The sequence below is a fragment of the Motacilla alba genome, chromosome Z (genome assembly GCF_015832195.1).
Source record: "Motacilla alba alba isolate MOTALB_02 chromosome Z, Motacilla_alba_V1.0_pri, whole genome shotgun sequence".
Taxonomy (NCBI): domain Eukaryota; kingdom Metazoa; phylum Chordata; class Aves; order Passeriformes; family Motacillidae; genus Motacilla; species Motacilla alba.
Genome location: NC_052046.1, coordinates 63,524,935 through 63,545,465, shown reverse-complemented (window position 1 = coordinate 63,545,465; position 20,531 = coordinate 63,524,935). Strand labels below are relative to the sequence as shown.

General features: G+C 37.6%; 1 protein-coding gene across 11 annotated transcripts in view; it reads left to right on the top strand.

The window, feature by feature from the left end:
- The window catches only part of FAM169A (family with sequence similarity 169 member A), a 38,321-nt gene extending 21,112 nt beyond the window's left edge, over positions 1–17,209 (top strand). For all 11 annotated transcript variants that reach the window (XM_038123429.1, XM_038123418.1, XM_038123423.1 and 8 more), the window contains 8 exons: positions 464–643; positions 2,139–2,267; positions 6,638–6,744; positions 9,667–9,721; positions 10,060–10,198; positions 11,068–11,233; positions 12,107–12,313; positions 13,102–17,209. In XM_038123429.1, the coding sequence (XP_037979357.1) occupies positions 464–643; positions 2,139–2,267; positions 6,638–6,744; positions 9,667–9,721; positions 10,060–10,198; positions 11,068–11,233; positions 12,107–12,313; positions 13,102–13,635 (1,517 nt within the window). In that variant the 3' untranslated portion in view covers positions 13,636–17,209. The remainder of the gene's footprint in view (positions 1–463; positions 644–2,138; positions 2,268–6,637; positions 6,745–9,666; positions 9,722–10,059; positions 10,199–11,067; positions 11,234–12,106; positions 12,314–13,101) is intronic.
- The last annotated feature ends 3,322 nt before the right edge of the window (positions 17,210–20,531 follow it).

Below are 20,531 nucleotides of genomic sequence, written 5' to 3'. Positions count from 1 at the left end.
TTTTCAAATTTGTCCTGAGAAGTCATGTAATCAGCTTAAAAGTGTAATTAAATAATTTTGTTTTCTCCTATTCCCTCCTCCATCTTTCATCTCTATTTTTACTGGTTTTCATGTAGAACTGTATAGTGAGATTTCAAAGTGAGCCTTTCCTCTCTGTCTTGTCTATTCTTTTCTGGTGCTACAGACTTTTTCTGTTATGTTATTCTATTGATGTATCTTGGAAACCTTATGAGGCTTGCTCAAAAAAGTTAATACATGACTAATAGAAATTATTTATTTTTAATAAAGTTATAAATTATTTTTATAACTTTACTTACTTTTACTTATTATTATATAGTTTGGAAATTTTATAACTTACAAAAGTCTTTATTTAAATATGCTAAAATCCATGCTGCAGCATGTCAGTCAGCATGCAGTTATGTCATCCATACTGATGGATATTTTTTCCCTCTGATTGTTTCAGGAAGTGTTTGTAGCTCTCTTCCTCATCAGAAGTATAAGTTGCCAGTGCTAGACACAATGTTTGTTAGAAAGAAACATCGTGGGAAAGACTCTGGGTTAATCATGTTGGAAGACTTTGTGGATTCCTTTACTGAAGAGTCTCTTGGCCTGCGATATCCACTGTCATCTTTCATGTATACAGGCAAGCTCTTTAGTTTTTTCTTCTGATCTTCTTTGTGGTTTCTTTTCATGTCCAAATGAGTATTGTCATTCAACCTCCATGTTTGTGGCTTCATCCTCAGGTTCTACATTAAATTTACTGCACCTTGGTGGAGGCTAAAAAATCCTGATTTGTGAAAGATGAAGTAGTTCCTGATTCAATTTTTAATCCTCCATGTAAAAGTAGATTATTTCAACTCTGAGTTTGGCTGCTGTGAAGTTTACCACTGTCCCGTTTTCCCCACCAAGCCTGTAGCATAGGCTGAGGTGTTTCTGTGTGGGATCTAATGTCAATCTGCCCTGTAGCCCCTTTTTCTTGCTCACATCTAAATCTCACGAGGTTGTTTAATTCATGCTTTCTCTGAACTTCTGGTGAAGAGGACATACTAGGCTCTGCTTTCACTTGCGTATCAGAAGGCACAGTTCTAAAAAGGAAAACACAAGGAAAACACATATGGTTCTTCTGTTAGCAACCTAAGAGGACTATGTCATGCAGGAAATTACATGGATTCTGGAAACTTGTTCTTGGGACTGTATTCAGACAAGATGCGCATTTCTTTTGCCCTGTTTCTCAAGGCATGTTCCTTCTTAGGCCATTTGCCTGGGTTCCTTCTATGAACATTTTTATCTGGCCTTCTTAAGCAGTAGAAATTTTCTGCTTTTTGAAGCACCACAGTCTGTCACTGGCTCTGATAAGACCTAATTTGTTGGGCTTCAATGAGGAAAATTACTTGAGCAGAATTTATTGGCTAATTCATTTTTATAGTCAAGAAATAACACAGTGGGGATCTTGTGCTCTGAAATTGTGTATCAGTATTGAACCCAGTGAAAAATGGTACCTTTTTCTAGTAAAGACCAAATAATAGCATCAAAGCATGCATGCCTCTTCACCTGTAGTTTTGATATGGTATAGAGAGAAGAAAGATGGAAGGACAGCAGTGCAGAAAATATTCTGGAAGTGAACAGTGATTAGCCATTCAATGGTAACATATTAACACTCCCAGAGAGTGCTTGCCACAGGTGCCTACTAGAGTGTGAGGGGACAAAAAGCACTTGATTACAGCCTCTGCTGAAGAGCCCTTCTGTCCAGAGTTTGGTTTTGTAGTTGGCAGGAACAATAACTAGTGAAGTTGCAAAAATCTCATGCAGGTATTAGTAAAAGAAGAAAATCCCATTCATCTTTGTTTGCAGTTTAAGATAATAATGGAAAGTATTTAAAAGTATATTAAGAAAGGGTTAATTAAGGAAGATGTGTAGGGTAAAGCGAAGTTTATTTCAAACTTGACTATTTTGTTAAACAGTTCTTTCTCTTGTTGTTTGTGTATGATGGTAGATTGCAAAATAATTTTAAATCTGAGGTATAGCTGAGTATATAGTATAGTAAATATATATATATGTAAATATATATATATATATATATATATATATATATATATATATAGTATCTATAATATAGTTTTTTTCTTGTGTTGGCTCAGCTTGTAAGCAGTACCTTGAGAAGTACCCTGGGGATAAAAACCTTTTGTGGCAAGTGGAGGGAGGAGGAGATTGGTTCCAGAGAAAGTCTATTATGTCTATAGTGCAAAACGAAAATCTCAAACTTGCAGGTATGGATGCTTTGTTTTGTTGTTTTCTGACACTTTGTAAAAGTTGAACAAATAGTGTACAAGAGTGACTTCTGTGAACACTGTGTAGAAACTAGCAGAAAGATTTCTATTTGTCCTGAGACCTTTGAGATCATATTTGGAATGGTGACATATTTTAACCCCAGCTGGCAGCTAAGTACCATGCAGCTGCTTGTTCACCCTCTCCTCCCCCAGTAGGATGGGAAGGAGTGTCTGAAAAAAAAAAAAAAAAAGGTAAAACCTCTTGGTTGAGATAAGAACAGAATAATAATTAAAATAAGATGAAATATGATAATGTAAAGGGAGACAAAACCAGGTAAGTAAAACCCAAGAGAGAGAAATGTTGCACAGTGCAGTTGCTCACTACCTGCTGACAGATGCTGAGGCAATCGCCAAGCAGCCCTTTCTAGCCAACTGTCCCCAGTTTATATACTGGACATGATGTTCTGTGGTATGGAATATCCCTGTGGCCAGTTCAGGTCAGCTGTTCTAGCTATGGTCCCTCCCATCTTCTTGTGCACCTGATCACTGGCAAAGCATGGGAAACTGAAAAGTCCTTCAGAAAGGGTAAACATTACTCAGCAGCAATGAAAATAGTGTGGTATCTTTATTTTCATACTGAATTCAAAATGCAGCACTGTGCCAGCTACTAGGAAAAATAATAATTCTATCCCTTCTGGAAGTGGGATGATATCCACTCCTTATTTTCTGTATCTTTTATGTCATACCCAGGTTCTGTTCTTTGCAGTTACCAGTTACTCTGACACTGTTATCTTTCCTGTCTTCTGATATATATGCACATATCACACACATGTATCATTGCCTACGGGCCATGCCTCTAAAGTGTCTGTTGAGTTCCTTTAGTCCATGACTTTGAGTTCCATCTGTTGTAACAGTCTTTCAGGGCAGAAAAGATTTTGCATTAAGTTGGATTGTTGCATGCTGGAGCCAGTTCTGCTTCTGTCACCACTGTACTTGTTTGCTTTCGCAAAGTTAATTCTTCATTGGTCTGGGTGATTTTTACTGTAATACCCTTGAGATGGCAATTGAATGGGAATCAGGTTCTGATCCCTAAATTTAGAATGGTGAAAACAGGTGCTGTGAGGTACCCAGATGAGTGACAGGCATGTAACCATGAAAGAGGCAGAATAAAGTGTTATATAGCAATTACCATCATGCAATTTAATTTATTGCCTACTTGCACTCAGAATCAAATCCGTGTAAGGAATGCAGTGGACTTCCCATCTTCCTGTATTACCTGCTATATGGAGCCAAGTGCTTGAGCAAACTCAGTTCCACAAATTATTTTGCCTTTTCCTGAAGCAGGAATAACCTAGACTGTTTCCCTCTACATGTTTATGCACAATACAGGAAATTTATCTCTTTCTACAATGTGTAGAAGTTTGGACAGTGTTTTGTCAGACTGATTGTCAGATTCCCTAGTGTTTACTTAACAGGTGGCTTCTGCTGAATGTGTCCCAATGTTTGAAGGTCCTGCCACCCACTTCTCCAGAATAAATGGGAAACAGCCTGTTGTATCATTTCATTTTTCTGGTACATGACAGAGAACATGATATTCCCACTCAATGCCATGGTCTTTGGCCCAGTTTTCTATGATGTTGTTTAGAAAATTATTCGCATGATCTCATTCTGGAATTTCTGTCATCTTCTTAAGGTTTCCTTCTTAAGGCCACTGTTTCTGGTGGTGGCATGGGGTTCAGGCTATGTCCTCTCCTCTCCCGGTGTTACTTCTACCATTATAAGTACATGACATTTTTCCCTGGAGTTTTGGGAGAGTGTGATATAGTCTATCTGCCCAGTCTCCCCATATTTTTATTTCAGTTGTCATTCTCCATACTAGAGAGGCTTTAACCACTTGGCCTGTTTAATTGCAGTCTGTGTTTCACATTCATGGATAATCTGTGCAATTGTGTCCATGGTCAAGTCCACCCCTGGATCATATGTCCACCGATAATTTGCATCTCATCCTTGATTATCTGAGGTGTCATGGGTGCACCAAGCTAGAAATAATTTTCCCTTATATTGACAATTCTGAGCAGCTTCAATCTCAACAGCCTGATGCACTTTCTGGTTGTTCTGATGTTCCTCTGTGGCTCATTTCTTGGGTGCATCAGTCTCTACATAAAGTACTTTCACAACCAGGTTCTTCGCCTAGACAGCAGTATCTTGTCACAATGTGGCAGCACAGATGGCCTTAGCTTTTTGCTGCCAGTTACTCTGCTTCCATCACTGCACCCCACAGGACATTTGCCACTTACACATGTCAGTATAGAACTAAAATATAGGTAATTTTTCTCATTCAGCAATGTCTAAAGCCAGCTGGATGGCCTTCATCTCTGCAAACTCACTTGATTCATCTTCTCCTTCAGAGACTAGATCTCTGATCCTTTCCTACAATGCAGCAGAACAATCAGTAAATAGGGCATATTTCTTCTCATTTTCTGGTAATTTATTACACAGTGAGTCCTTTTCAGTATGGGTCACCTCCTCTACTTTTATTCTAAAATCTTTTCAGGCCTGTCCTTGATCACTTTCAGGATTCTTGGACAATCTAGTTGGTGCAATATTTCTGCTGGTGCACCATTGTGGTAGTGACTGGCACCTGTTATTCTTCAACAGCCCCACAACAGAAAGGAGGAAATGCCAGGCAGACAGATGCTTAATTTTCCCTGTCTCCAAGGCAGCTGTTATGCAAGCCCAGTGCTACCCTTTTGGGACCCTGAAATATCCTCTCTGAAATGGTCTGTGCCAAAGATGCAGAGTCTCTGGGCCAGTCCCAGTGACGTGCTTTTGCCACTCATGCCCAGTCAGGCTAGTCTCAGCCTCCATTATAGTCAGCTTTTGGGACCTCCCTGTCACTCCAGAGCTACAAATGGTTAATTGCCCTCTATAGCATGATGACATTATGGCCCAGTGTGCACTAACGTCTATTAGACCCTTGTATTCTTGTGGGTTTGACATTCTAGGCTACTGGATCCTCACATTCCAGTGAACTTAACTGATCATTGTCTCCCATTGACAGGAGGCAGGGGCCTCTAGTACTGGATATAGAATTCTCCACCCATTTCTTGTGAAAAAGGATTAGAGTTCTTTACCATAGAACCAGGAGTAAGATTAACCATTCTGTTCTGTCTGGGGAATTGCCTGCTGGAGACTGGAGCAGCAATTTTCCTGGAAGAATCCATGTTTGTGATTGTTTTTCCTTGCAGTTCATGCCTCTAGGGTGGAGGTGGATTTTCCATATCATTTTTTCATATTCTTTCTGTGGTCCCACAGGATTTTAAAAACCATGGTGTGTACCCTTTATCCTCTTTTTTGAGCAAAATAATGCTCTCTTAATAGCTGAGATACTTGTCTGTGCAGGTGGGGAGTAGAACCTGTCTTCTTTTTGTTGCTGTAACTCCTAGAGCTGTTTTTCATACTTTTTGAACAGATTTTTTTCACAACTGAGAGGCAAGTTCATAGGTAGGAAGAGAGATTTTCTTTGTATTTCCAGAGTTAGCAAACCGCTTAATCCACCATGGGTAGTTCTTCATCTCTCTAGGTCATTAATGCCAATGAGTTGAGGTGATGGTGTGCTACATATACAAATATCTACCATGTGGGTTATGTGCATTGGGCTTTGTCTGGATCTGTATGTGACTGCACATTTTTTGGCTCATAACAAATCATCTCTAGCACAGCTCGCTCCCTCAGGTACTTGACACCTCTCTGTCTGTGGTTGTCCACTTGCCTGGGTGACATAGAATGTCTTCCTTGAAGGCCTTTCCTTCACACTCGACAAGCAACTAAGTGCCACACATCTACTTGTTCGTCCCTTAGTGGGGTGGGGAGGAGAATCTGAAAAAAATGCAAAACCACTGGATTGAGACAAGAACAGTATAATATTTGAAATCAAATTAAACAGAAGTATAATGTAACAATAATCATAATGAGAAGGGAGACAACAAAACCAGAAAAATGAAATGCAAGAGAGAGAACTGATACACAATGCAGTTGCAGTGATTAGCCCCTCCCAGTTTATGTACTGGGATTAACAATGTGGTATGGAATATTTCTTTGGTCAGTTGTCCTGGCTGTGTCTTGTTCCCAGCTTCTTGTGCACCTGCTCACTCAGCATAAGAAAGAGAAAAGTCCTTGAATTGGGGTGACCCCTATTTAGCACAACTAAAACATCAATGTGTTGTCTTACACTAAATTCAAGACAGAGCACTGTAAAAGCTATTAGGAAGAAAAATAACTCTATCCCAGCTGAAAGCAGGACAAACGGTTGTTATATAAAGGTACTAATTTTCCCTTGTGCTCTTTACTCTTTTAAATCTTCACTGCAGAGGCCTCAAAGAAGGAAAATAAGAGTTTGCAAGCAGAGGACAATCTTTGTCAGTCTGCAGTATCTGAAGCAGGTGGACCAAGGACTGAGGTAGAAACACAACTAAGTGTAGGTACACAGTCTGTTGCCTCTTTTTTTTATGAGTATGTTGTTACTGGAAAAACAGTTATGAGAAATTATTTTTGCTTACTTTTGCTTACTTGTTACTTTCTGTGTGGATATAATGCTTCCCAGTGATGTAATGCTAATGTCTAAGATGGGTTGGTGGTTTTTTGTTTTGGTTTTGTTTTGTTTGTTTTTTGCTTTGTTTGGTTTTGGTTTGGTTCTTGGTTTTGACTTCTTTGTAGTTTTTTTTTTTTGTGGACAGGTGTGGTTTCCCTATGCATGTAGAGTCTGTGCTGCAGCTGTCAGGGTCTGCAGTTTGAGCCTTTTACCAGCAGATTACATAGAGGAGAGTATTTCAACTGTCTCTGAGATTAAACTGTTTAAAGAGTTTTTAGAGGTACATATTCATGTCACAGTTCAATACAATGGCTGATGTTGTTTGCATGGAGTTAAACATTGTCTGTACAAAAAGACCACAGCTTTCTTTGCATGTATTTGATACAGCAACCAGATTACAGCTGCTCATGGACATGTGGTTATGAATATGTTTGGGTCATTAAATATTATGAAGCTCTTCCTTTATTTCATTTGTGTTCTGAAGCCACACAGAATGTGCTTGACAATCATTCATAGTTCCAAATACCCTGAGCATGGATTCGCATGCTTTAAGGGGTGTCTGTGTTATTGACATGACCATGCTTTCGTAAAAGTCAGTGCTTTAATTAAAAATGGGAAATAATGGCTAAATCAATACTCTCAGATATTAATATTTAAATTTTAGATTTGGAATTTAAGTCAAGTTTTCCCAATTGAGAAAATTAGTATTTCCCGAAGCAAAATTGACAGAAAAGTAGTGATGCTTTTAATCTCTCAATGACTGGAAGCAATAACTCTTAGTTGTCTTTCATTTGTAACAGTGTCTCCAGTCTCATATCTGAGTTTTAGATAGATTCCAATAATGATCATATCATCAAAATTATCTAAAAACTTACACATTTTGGTTATAGAGCTATATGGCTATACCTGGGCAAAACAGAAGAGTGATAGTAGTTCTTTTGATTTTTGTTGCTGTGAGTTAAGAAGTCTAGCCCTGCCTCTTGCCCTTTTCCAGAGGAAAAGACAGTAGATACCAAAGTACTCCAACTCCTCATAGCTTGGTAAAACTGCTGGCAGCTCTAAAATTGGCATCTGCAGCATCTATAAGCAGTTCTGCGATGGTTTAGAAATTGTTGGACCACCTAAGAAAATAAAATACCTCACCTTCCCCCAAACCATGAAAAAACATCTCCCAGCTTTAATTTTCACCTTTCCGTTAGTGCTCCCCATTTCGTGCATTTTGATTCTATAATAATTTGTTGTTAGTTTACAAATTCTTATGTATTTAGTACTCACTTGAAACTACTTGTCTTAGTTTGAAAAGACAGATGTCTGCTAAGGAAGGCAGGAGCCACCCCTGAACTGGAAAATGTAAACCCACTCCCTCCAAACTGTTATAAATTTGAAATTAAGGGGGCTCTCAGGCAAACATATGGAAGCAGGAATAACAGTTCCTTATTAGAGAAGAAAATAAAAAACAAAATAAACAACACAGTAGCACAAAACAACACTAACAGAGTTGGAATATGACCTGACAACCTGTTGGTCAGGATGTTGGTAGCAGTCCAGTTGGAATTGTGGTTGCAGTCCTCCAGGGGTGTTAGGTGTGGTTCTGTTGGAGCAGTGGTCCTGTAGAAGAGTGTAGTCTTCCTCTGAAGACCCAGTGGAAAAGGCAGCTGTTCCTCTGGGAATCCAGTGCAACTGGGGTCCCAAAATCTCAGATTATATCTGGGTAGGAATGCTTGGCTCCTCCCTCTGGGTGGAGCATCTCACAATGGGATGCTGTAATTTTATCAGTCATGCAGGGACACTCAATGGCCTGTTAACAGCAGCTTCTCCCCAGAGGGAGGATTGGTCATGGAAGAGATTAAGAAAACTGACCAATTAACAGAAGGTAACTGCCTCACCTCTAACAGATGGCAAATAGAATACACGTTGCCTTGTAATCTAGGACACTACTTCAAATAGCAGATGTAGACGTGGCCACTTTATGCCAGCCTTCTTCCACAGTATTGGAAGTGAGATTGGAAAAGTGGACCACGACACTGGTAATTGCTGTTCCAGGTTAGTCCTAGCAGCTAAGAAAAAACAATGTACGTAATTTTATTTTAATGTGCACAGCTTGTACTCACTTTACTGTGTCAAGTGCTGAATCCTCAGCTAACTTACATTAAAAAATTAAGGTATTGGGATGATGTGGAGAAACAGGGGACAAAAAAAGCTCTAGGGAGAGGGAGCTAAGCAGCCTTTTGTGCTGACTATGCATGTAAGCTGTATTACTGATGAATCAGCAAATTCTGGCTTTTCTTATTTTTTACATGGGTTGACATATTCTGTTGGATGATATGATAAAAATAAAATTATAGAATAGTATGCAAGTATAAAAATAAGACTTTGCAATTAAATTTTGCCAACCACTGCAGTGTAAAAACCCCTCAGGCTTATACAGAAAGGGGAAACAAACTGAAAGAGGCTTCTATAACTGAATTGTATGGACACTTATTATAAGCAGAACTGTTAGCAAAAATCTTGGTAGTATTGTTTATAGTGACAGGTCACTTTGAAATCATGTCTTCTACATTGAGGCCAGAAGTAAAATACAGAAAAACTAGTCATCCATGACATAAAGATAACTTTTTAAAAATATTACATTTGTTGAGATGAGATAGAAGACTTAGCGATAAATTAAGAATTATTTTAGCTGCTGTTTTATAGGATCATTACTATGAAATAGTGCTTTAGAAAGGCACAACCATAGGTAGGATGATGAAGGTGTTTTAGTAAATTCAGAAAATTTTAGAATAACATTAGCTTTCCTTTTCTCCACAGGCTGACTCTCAAAAAGGTAAAGAATCAACAGATGTCCATGCAAGCACATCTGAAGGTAAAAATAACCTTGATTATCAGTATTGCCATTACTGTAGATGGATAGTTTTGCAGGCTATTTTACAGCTTTCCATTTTATGTCATTCATCTGTAAAATAGATATAAAACCATTTTTTCCTCTAAGGTGCTAAGATTCAACTCATATACCTTTTAGAGGAATTTAGATAAAATTGTTATGAGTCTTGGTAAAGATACTATGTAGAAAAAAAGTTCCATGATGAAATGATGTTTTAGTGGCGCTCAATTTCTTTCATGAACTACTTTGGGTGGGGAGGTCATATGTAGATCTTAGTCTGAATTTGTTCACTTGAATTTTTTTTGTATTATTCTCCTAAGACCCTAATGCAACTCACATTTCCATCTGGACACGAAGCAGTCATTTAAAGCATCAGAGGCTAAATAAAAATAGACAGGAACCTGGACTTGAAACTTCGCAACAAGATGAGGAAAATGCTCTTCAAATATCCAAAAGCAGGTACCAGGAGCCCATTTTTACTGATTTCTCATTTTGTTGCTTGGGCAGCTACAAACTACATCAGTGTCTCAGGGTGTGCAACTGGTATTTCTTCTCCTTTCTCCCTGCTTTACTTGCTTAATTTTAAAATTACTAAAAGTAAAGTCTAAAGCAAGATGGGAATAGAGAAAAGTTAAACATAATTTGAAGAGTGATTGCGCAAAAAATGTAGTACTTGTGAAAGCTCAGTAGATACTAGAAATATTAGGAAAAGAGTGAAGGCTGAGAGTGTCCTGTTGTAACTGAATCTGTACAAGGGCAAACTGTTACTACCCTGCAGTAGTGGCAGTGCATAAACACTTCATCTTAGATATTTGCTAATGTAACCTCTAGCTGATGGCAACTTATTCATTCATTATGTATTTATTGCCTTGAGTTACTTTCCAGTCACGGTCTTTGTAATATCTGTATTTTCAGTGATTATACGAATACAGTTGTTTTCATAATTCCATTATTTGAAACTATTTCTTCAGTGGGGATGGGGGGGAGAAAGAAATCGCTGCTTTTCTTAACCCTTTGTAGCTTTCAAATATGTAACGCATCACTGCTTTCTATATTTAAAATAACAAAATTAGAGAAATTTCAGATTTCTTTCCCGTAAAATGGAAGTGAGACAGATATAATTTTATAATTGCGATAAGTAGTTTTTCTAATTGTTTTTTTTTTTTTTTTCCTAATGAGGATTTAGCCATTTTTAGATGCATTTAGTTTTCTTGATTTGTACTTCCTATGGCAAGCATGCACTCATAATTAGTCATGAAAGAATTTCCCTGCTGAGATCACCAAAATTATGTATTAATCTAAAAGAGTTATCTTAATACCTGCTGCAGGCCAGAACTTCTTGCCCACACATCTGAAAGCTCTGAAGACTTAGTAGAAGTGCCTAAGGTGGATACTGTTGACAAGGATGAGGAAATAATTGTTGAAAATGAGGACCAGTCTATATTAGAAGCGGAAATGCATGCATCACCCTCTGAGAAACAAAGTGAGATGGAGGTGAGCTGGATGGGATAGCAATAGCAGATAGGTTTGGAATGCAGCTAGTTTCTGTTAAATATGGTCCTTGCTACCTTGCTCTATGTGATTCTCAGCTCTTTGATTTTTTGCACCAGTGCTTCATTAAGAAGTGTATCTGAGAAGTTAAGGCTAGTACAGAAATAGTTTCAGGGAATATTTCACTGTACGTATTTTAAACAATAGGGATAGGATTTATAGGATTTTTAGTAAGATGAATTTCTAATCTACCATCCTAATTTTCTTCATTGATTTCTCCTAATAAGAAATTCTAGAGAACTGGGATAAGGTCAAGATGTGACCCAGTATCTCTAATTTTAAAAAAAAAGTTTTTTTGAGACATCTGTACCTGGTATGCTTCTGTGGCTTCTATTGGGTCTTTTTACTCCTCTACTTAAAAACTGCCTTTTGGATTTAAACATCAACTTTAAATCCAGCTTTTAGCTTCACCTCGTTAACAACTTGAATTTAAATTTCTGAATATTATTTGTACCTAGCAATGTCCTCAGGGTTTTTTGTTCTTACTGATGGATGAGAAAGTGAACCTGATGCATGTTGGGTTCAAGGAATGATTAAAGGTGGCATGAGAGATGCATTAAAAACTTCTTGTCTTGGCTCCTAACTGTAAGCTATGGTCATATATTTAGTGCAGGTGACAGCAACAAACTAATACTCTGGCTAAGCTAACTAATCTGTATGAAGTTCTGCCTTCTTAGTACACAATTCTAGATTTCTCAGCTATCTGCTTCTCACATTAAGCTGCAAATTTAGATCGCATGTACCTCCATTGGTGCTGGAGAACAATAGCTGGGCATAATTTTGACTTAAAAATATGCCTTTTTTTTTTTTTTAAAGGAAATGCCATCAGAACCTCTTAATGGTGAGGTAGCAGAAGAAACTGGTGAGACCTCACTCATGGCTGAAGGGGAGATGGTAAATGAAGTTCCAAGTGGCGAATCAAAATTGCTGTCTGAGAATCAAGGAAAAGAGCCTGTAACACCATTTGTTCCATTAACCCTTGATTCTCCAGGAAAACCCCCAGAAGACACTGAATCAGAGAAGGTGAGAGAACTGAAACAAAATGTGAAGTAGTTTTTACTTCAAAGTGTATTTTTCTTGCAGGGTTTTTTTTCTTTTTTTTAAATAACAGAAAGTAGCCCCTAACATTGTATGAAATTATTGGGAGAATCAATTATTAGGCCAGATGATGTAAATCTATAAGGAGAATACACTAACATTTCTGTTTCAGTGTGCAAAAGTGGGACCTATATGCATGTGATACCCAAAGGAAAGATATGTTTGCAGCAGTTTGCCTTGACAGTCATGAAACTGCTGTTTCTCACTAAAATACTGGTTCGGTAAGAGTGAAAAGCCACATACTTGTTTTGTCTAGAAATGTGTGCCTGATGAGGTGTACAAATAATTAACTACTGCTAAAATGCCTTTGCTTTCAGGTTTTACTGATTTCAGGTTTTACTGATAAAACACAGGTTTTACTGTTTTCTTGTTTATAGTGCAAAAGCAGATTATTATATGCTAGCAAAACAGTAATTGTAATTGTCTAAATTATTTTTTTCCCTTGGGATTAATATCAGAGTGCTTTTTCTGTACCTCAAATTATTCAAATCTTTTGAACAATTTGAAAATCAGAGAGCAACTCTGGATATGAAATGCAGATCACAAAATAGTCTTGTGCAAAAAGGAGGACTGTTTTATCAAGTTATGTTCATAGAATTAAAAACCTGCTAAATGCCAAACTATCCTCTGATGTTAATAGCTAGAGGCAGTAGTTGCTCAGTGTCTTTTGCCTTCAACAAATTGTCCTTTTGATTGTTTTCCTCCACCCACAGGTTTTAAATGAAAATGATTCAGAAATGCTGACTGAAGAAGTTACATCAGTAGAGAAGGAGGGCACCGAAGAACAGCAAGAATCTGAAAAGGCCAGCACTGAAAATGCAGCTGCTTTGGCATCAAAGGAAGAACCCTCTGACAATGGCCTGCCCAACTCTGTGGTAACTGAAGCAGCAGAAGAACCTGTTTCTGAAAAACTACCTTCCTCATTAGAAGATCAAAATGAGGAAGCAGGGCACAACTCGCAGGAGGCTCCTGCTGCCTTGAGTCAGAGCTCCTTGGTAATGGTTGAACTTGAGGGTGTTTCTTTTCAGCAGCCTTCTGGACAGGAAGCACAGAAGAACCAGTTGGAAGAGCCCTCAGAAGAGTCTACAGAGCAGACAGATCACTACACGCAGACAGTGGCAGAGCGGGCTGCTGACAGCAGCTCTGAGGAAGCAGAAATTGAGGTACCTGTTGTAGATCGGAGAAACTTGCGAAGAAAGGCTAAAGGCTACAAAGGTCCACCCAAGAAAAAGGGAAAGCCAGCTTAAAAATCAAATAGGGATAATTTATCTATTTATCACAAGGCTGTTTTGTGTAAAACATTAAGGTGTAACTGCACCATATCTGGCACGGGACACATGTGCTTAAAATTCTGTGTTGGATTTCTTCTTGGGTTCATCACCTTTCTTCAAGTTTTGATTTGTTCTTTAAATTTAACCACTAGAAATTGAACTTCTTCATAGTATGAAAGTAAATAGCCAGTCTTCTCCCTTCATAAAGGATACATGATGAATAAATACAGTTGTGCTATCAAAAGGAATAATTTGTATATTTGAGGTGGTAGTCATGGAAGAAAAATGCAGTGTGAAATCCTGGCCCTGTCAAGGTCCCTTAAATTGCTATAGACTTCCTTGTCACTGGACATGACTCGAGATAATTTTTTTTAATAACTTTGTGTTCTCTACTGTGGAGAAAAGCAGAACAAGAAAAATTCTTCATTGTTTCTTGTTCCCTTCCCACAGTTAAGAGATTAAAAGAATGTAAGATTCTTCATTCTAGGTCTCAAAATGTACAAGAAGATATAGCTCAGTAGATCAATGCAATGTGAGCAGCACTTGTCTTTCATGAGAATCACTTGAAACAGCTGAGTCGGTAGAATGCAGTGCAGTGTCTGCCACAGCACTTCCTGATAATGGATTTCTTGAGCAAAGATTAAGAGATGTCTACGCAGCAAACTATTTGTAGCTTCCAAAGCAAGCATTTTGCTAAGCCCAAGTTTTTCCAGAGTATATGGAAGGGAGCCTCCATATGGAATCATTTGAACTGCCTTCCTAACTACTTGCATGTGTTGAGTGGATAGCTGCTTCCTTGTTGCATTACAGGAAAAGGATATGACAACTCTTGATCTTGTTTTGGTCTGAATGGAAGTGGTTCTTTGTGTTTTCCAAATACCTGGCTGGTGCTGTGGGGTAACTGCTAAAATGTTGTGTCTTCCAGGTGTGTGACTCCTGTGAGCACTGACATTTTAGGTGGTTGTGATATTCATTTGTGTATTAGTGGGTATTTCAGCAAATGTTTGCTTGCCAAACTTCTATGCCTTTAGGAGTTAGTGGGTGATACCTTGCAAATACTTCTGATTCCCACTTTTGTTTTCTAACTTGAGTGTAGTTTCTGGGATTATAGCTTCCCAGTTGATGACTTTTCTTAAAAGCAGCAACCAAAATTCACTGTATGCCAACAGGAATAAACCCAGACTTTTCATGCTCATATCCCTTCTGAGGTTCTCTTGGCAAACTGTGTATTTAACTTGTCCCACATACCTAAGTTGGCCTTAGTTTGCTGTGTGTTTCTTTCCTATAAATGCAGATCATTTTGTAATGGGCTAAAAACTCAGAAATAAAAGAACAATTATCCTGAGAACAGAAAATTACACCATCTTTTGTCCTGCCTATGCCTTTTCCAAGACGCATGAACTAGTCTTGTGTAGTGTCTCAAAAATAGAGGTACGAGGTTCACTTGAATAGTTGCAATGCTGTCTTAACTTTTATCCCTTTATGAAGTTAGTGTAAGAATCGGGTTTTGGATTTTTATGCTTATAAAGTTTAACTCTATTTATAAGTTATTTTAACTACTTAAGATACATTCATACTTTTTTTTTCAGGTGATGAAGTACCATGCTCCTTTTTAATCTGTTAAGAGCAACTTACAGAAAAAAAAAAAAGGAAGTTTTAAAAAAATGTGTGTTACCTAACTTTAGATTCAGGCTGTGTGAGATTACTGAGTTAAATATGGGTTTTTGTGTAAACATATTCAAGTGAACCTTATGTATTTCTAAAACTCATAAAGCTTTTTATATAAAGCATATAAGACAAAATTTTTGGTATTTTCTGTATGTTTTCTCTTTTACTGCTGAGATTAATTGTTTAAAAAAAAAAAAGTGGCTAGAAAACACATCTGTTGCATTGCTAAGAATTGGGGATTTTTGAGGACTGGTGGTCCTCAAAGTGGTTGTATACAGTATACTGCAACTCATCTTCCATTTTTAGGGCAAGATTTACTGAAGATTCATCTTCTGAGTCCTTCAATTGATACAAATGTGTCCACTTCAAAGAAGTTAAAGATTATTTTATGAGGCCAGTAATTTCAATTACTTCGAGGTGGCTTTTTGATATGTATGTTTATCACTTATATTTCTGGTGAGCTGCAAAACTGTTAATGAGAAGAAGTATGAAATCTGTTCATAATTTCACTCACCTGGCTTTTACTTTTCATGGCTAAGTTGGAATGATTTCAATTTGTACCTTTCTTTTGAATCATTTGCAGAGTAAATACATAAATATTATGAGAATATGACATTATGATAGTTTTTGTTTCTATTGAGAACAATAAAATCTCTGATCTCATTTCAGTGAGTCAGTTTTAAATAGTGAACTTAAATTCACACATTAAAAGTATACTCTTGAGTAGATATCTTTATAAATCTGGGGTGCCTGGGATAATAGCTGATGAGCAGGCTTTTACAAACAGAATGTGGGCAATTGTGGTGCAATTAGCAATTCCAATAACCACTACAGTCATGAAAGATGGACGCTGTTCTAACAGTGATCACAGCAGTACTTTGCACCAAAGGACACATTTTATTTCTACAACAACTTCTTTGGCATCAATCTTTCTCCAGTAAATTCAGAGTAGCAAAATCAAAATACTGACTTTAAGTAATAGTTTTTATTGCTGTACTGATTGTCCCACAGGAACAGTAGTTCAATATCTTATTAATTCTATTACACTTATGTAAGGGAATGTGTTTGACAGCTATATTGACTGCAGTGCTTTACCTTGGGGACTATTAACTGTGTTATTAACATCAAACTCTTAAACAATTTTAAAGATCCTATTGCACCAGCAATGAAAGATTAAAAGATCAACTTTATACAAGTTTGTACCAAATGTTATTACAACATGCTGTGGAACTATGTGTGTACAGTGAAAGCAGGCAGTATTATTTTTGAGCTTTACTTAGTCTAGGAATAGAGTTTAAAGAACATTAATTTGTGACTTCAGCCTTGCACTTAAATGGTAAATGGTTTTGTACTTGAATCCAATATTTGTTCAAATGTCTGTCTTGTACTGCTTCTCCCATATTCTCTCTTGGTCCATTTTAATTTAATGCAGAATCCTTGTTTGCTGTTCTGTTTCACAGTCCTTCGCATGAAAGTGTATACATCTTATTTCAAAAGCGCTTTAACTTATTTCAAATGATGTCCAGCCTTGCTGCTTTTTTTTTGTACCATTTCTTTTGTAAATGTCAATAATCAAATTGATCATTTATGATGTCATTGACACTATTAGCAACAAATTGGCCTAAGTTTCAGCTTCCTTGCTTCTAAGTGACTGTTCTAAAATATTACTATGGGGATACACTTTAAATTTATTTCCACAAATGTGGTGTTAGGTGTTTTCTAAACTGGTGATACCCTGTTTATAAATCTTATGAAAGATGTATTGCTATTGCATAGTATTGTACCTTAGTCTTGTTACTGTGTTAATTTTTCCTTTTTTTAGTACTGTCTTGGCTGCTTTTGAAATGTTTTGAAGTAGTAATAAACTTTTATTTTGTGATTATTTTTTGCTTGGTTTTTAATGCTTGAGTCCTTTTCTGCTATATAGGCAACACATTTTAAAGTGGTTCAATGCACTGGAACAGTAATTTTACCACCTGTCTTCTACAAAAGGAGTTTTTAAGAAATCAAAAATTATTAATTAAAAACTGTTGTATCAATTAAAATAATATGTAAATGTAAAATAATTTTCTTTAGCTTATGCATCAGATTTTATTTTTAAAAAGCAGAAGAATAGGCTCTTCTGAGCATTATGGCATGCAGTTGGCTGTTTACATCAGTTCTGCAACATGATGTAAACTGAAGAGTTATTAACGTAGTTTGCTATAGACAAGCCAAACTAGGAATGCTGTAACACGCTCCCCACAGTGTGGTACATTAAAATGTCTTAAGTGCAGTTGTGATATTCAACCAACAAGTTATGTATTTATAGCACTAAATATAGTAAAGTTTTTCAAGACAGCTGTAGGAAATTGAAGTATTCTCTTCATGTTGTTAATGTCCACCAAAAACTAAAGCAACAAGAACTTTGCTATATAAAAGTAAATGGAGGTTTAGCTATTCTGACAAAATGCCTCTCTCCAAGCAAATAACTTACTGGTTTGCTACCCTCTCTTACTTTCAAATACTTGTAAGTTACTAAGTCTAGAGTAGGGCAGTGTGTTAATCTAATAAAATAGTAACAGGTTATGGTTACGGTTACTGTGTCTGTAGGATCCTATAAGAGAAATTATTAAGACTGTAGAAAAGCAGCTAGCTTGACTCCCTGCCAGAGTTCCAGATCAGAAACCTGACTGGAAAAGCATCTGTGATGGAAGAGCTGGAGCTGCAATTGTTCTTTCTGGAGAATAGAAAGCTCAGGAGAGTCTTAACCTTGTGTACATGTACCTGGTGGAAGGGAAGTGTATGTCATAAGTGGTTTAGGTTGCTTAATGAAACACTGTCAAAGGCATTAGCAAAAGCAAATGCAAAAGGCATTAGCAAAAGGTTTAATATAAATTTGCAAATCATGACTTTAAAAAGTTTGATGGCAAGATTTGCTCTATTACTTACTAGAGAGATGAAGCAAACAAAAGAAAATTGAATTAGAATCAATCTGAAATTATTCACAGATAGAGAATGCAAAAAGGTTAGGAAGACCTCCTGCTCATGAAGTTCAAAGAGGACCCCCTTACTTTTGTAGAAGCATAGAAGATAAGGTTTGTTGGTAATTACACAGTGAGCAAGAGCAGGACATGGATTGAGATGGGGACATACAAAGGTATGGCAGCACTTTTTCAGGACAAACATCCTCGTTCTGGCTTCTGGAAATAAAGCCCAACATGGTACAGAGCAGGCACAGGGATGGGGTTCAGGTATCCCAATGACTCCATGAAGCTCAGGTACACATGTGCCCCAGGACCTGGACACCCCATCAGCTGGATTTTCCTTTTCCCCTCCCTCATCTCTCTTTACCCTATCCTTTATCTAAACTCCACTGATAAGTCTAGGAGAACAGGGACTAACATACCAATTTCCATGCTAAGTATGGAATTTTGAGGATCCTCTGACTTTTATCATTCTGTTCAACCACAAGCACATATGAATTTTGGGTGCTTCCTTCTCCCTACAAATGGGATGCCACAGCTTTCCAAACTGCTGATTGAGCATGATTGAGTACAGTCTTAGTTCTGGACTTTGTCAGTGGTTTATCTGTAAAGGAGTTGGCAACACTCAATCATTGACTAGTTTAACATTTATGAAGAGATTCAATAGGATTTACTCATCAATGTAACATAATTATAGATCTGAGATGGCAATGCTAATATTGTACTTCCTACAGCGTGTTTAAATCAACTCATAGATATGTGTGTGTACGTGCGTACGTACAGAGATAAAGACACCTACTAACGTTCCCTCAAAGTTCATATTGAATGCCTTTGCATTTCTGAAGGAATGAGGGTTGAGCCTTAAGCAGTATGGGAGCTATCAGTTCAGGTCCCATCATTAGCTTCTGGCATGGGTCCTCTGAGTATTGAGCTGGTGAGCTGTGGGAAGTGTTCCACTCAGAGGAGCCCACTGTGGCCCAGGAGGGTTAAAAGGGCCTCACTTAGGAACATTGTTTATAGGATGTCTTAAGTTGATTGACTTAGGACATCAATTGATCGTCATCCTGGCTGTAAGTAATTATTGGAATTCTTCAAAAGTCCAGTAAAAATAATACCATTCTACTGGCTATGGCTCAGGTAAGTAATGTTCGAAGACTGTTGGGGATGGGCGATCCTCCCCTATGCTCCTACTTGGTTAGGCATCAGAAGTTGCTGTTTATGGAGTGTTTCTGGTAAGCTCAAGGAGAGTTTAACTGTGCAGGAATCATTAATCAAGGCAAAAACCTAATGAGATCTATGGAGGATGCAGAGGCCTTGTATCACTGCAGGATATAAAGATGGATTAAGACTCAGCGGTGCTCAGTTGGGGAAAAACTGGAATATAGAAAATTCTATTTAAATAAAAACTAGTTTAAACTAGAAGTGGTCAAATGCTGGATCAGGTTACTCAGAGAGGCGGTGGAATCTCCCTACCTGGATATACTCAAATCTGCTGTGGGTGACTACTCCTGTATAAACTGGAGGAGATTTATTAGGGTTTGATTTGCAATTTGTGCTAAAAACTGTTTGGCTAGAAGTGAAGTACTATTTAAGAGTAAGAATATAAAGTGGTGAGTATGGATATTTATAGTGATAAAATATTTCTGTTTACCACTAAATCCATGACTGGAAGATTGCCAATTCAGTTGCAACATTGCTGAAAGCTTCCAGTTTAGAAGTAGCCTTTGATTCTTTTATTTCAAGAATGCAAGCTAAATATATATTGATCAGCTAAAGCTTGTGACCTTTAGCTTCTCTTCAGTATTTCTTAAAGCCACCAGAATTGCTACAAATAGTTGTAGTATCAAGACCGTCAGACCATTTCCTAAGTTCACATATTTAAGCCCTTTTAAATTCATACATTTTAACTTCTGAAACTGTTCTCTTGCTTGAAACTAAGGTGCTACACTCTCCTAGATTAATTCATTCCATTAATGCAGTTGTGGAAACAAAGGAGAGAAAGGCATGAGGTAAGGGGGCAGGTGGAGAGTAGCTGCCCTTCTGGTTATCTTTCATCCCGCTCTGTGGTAATGCATCCCCCACTCCTTTTCCAGGCAGCACTGTGATCTGACAAATGCTTGCTGGGCCTCAGCCGTGACTGAACAGCACCAGGGCTCAGCTCCTCTAGGGCTCATCAGAAACACTGCCCGCTCCCAGAAACAGATAATAACAAGCTCCTGTTTTCATAAAGAACAACGT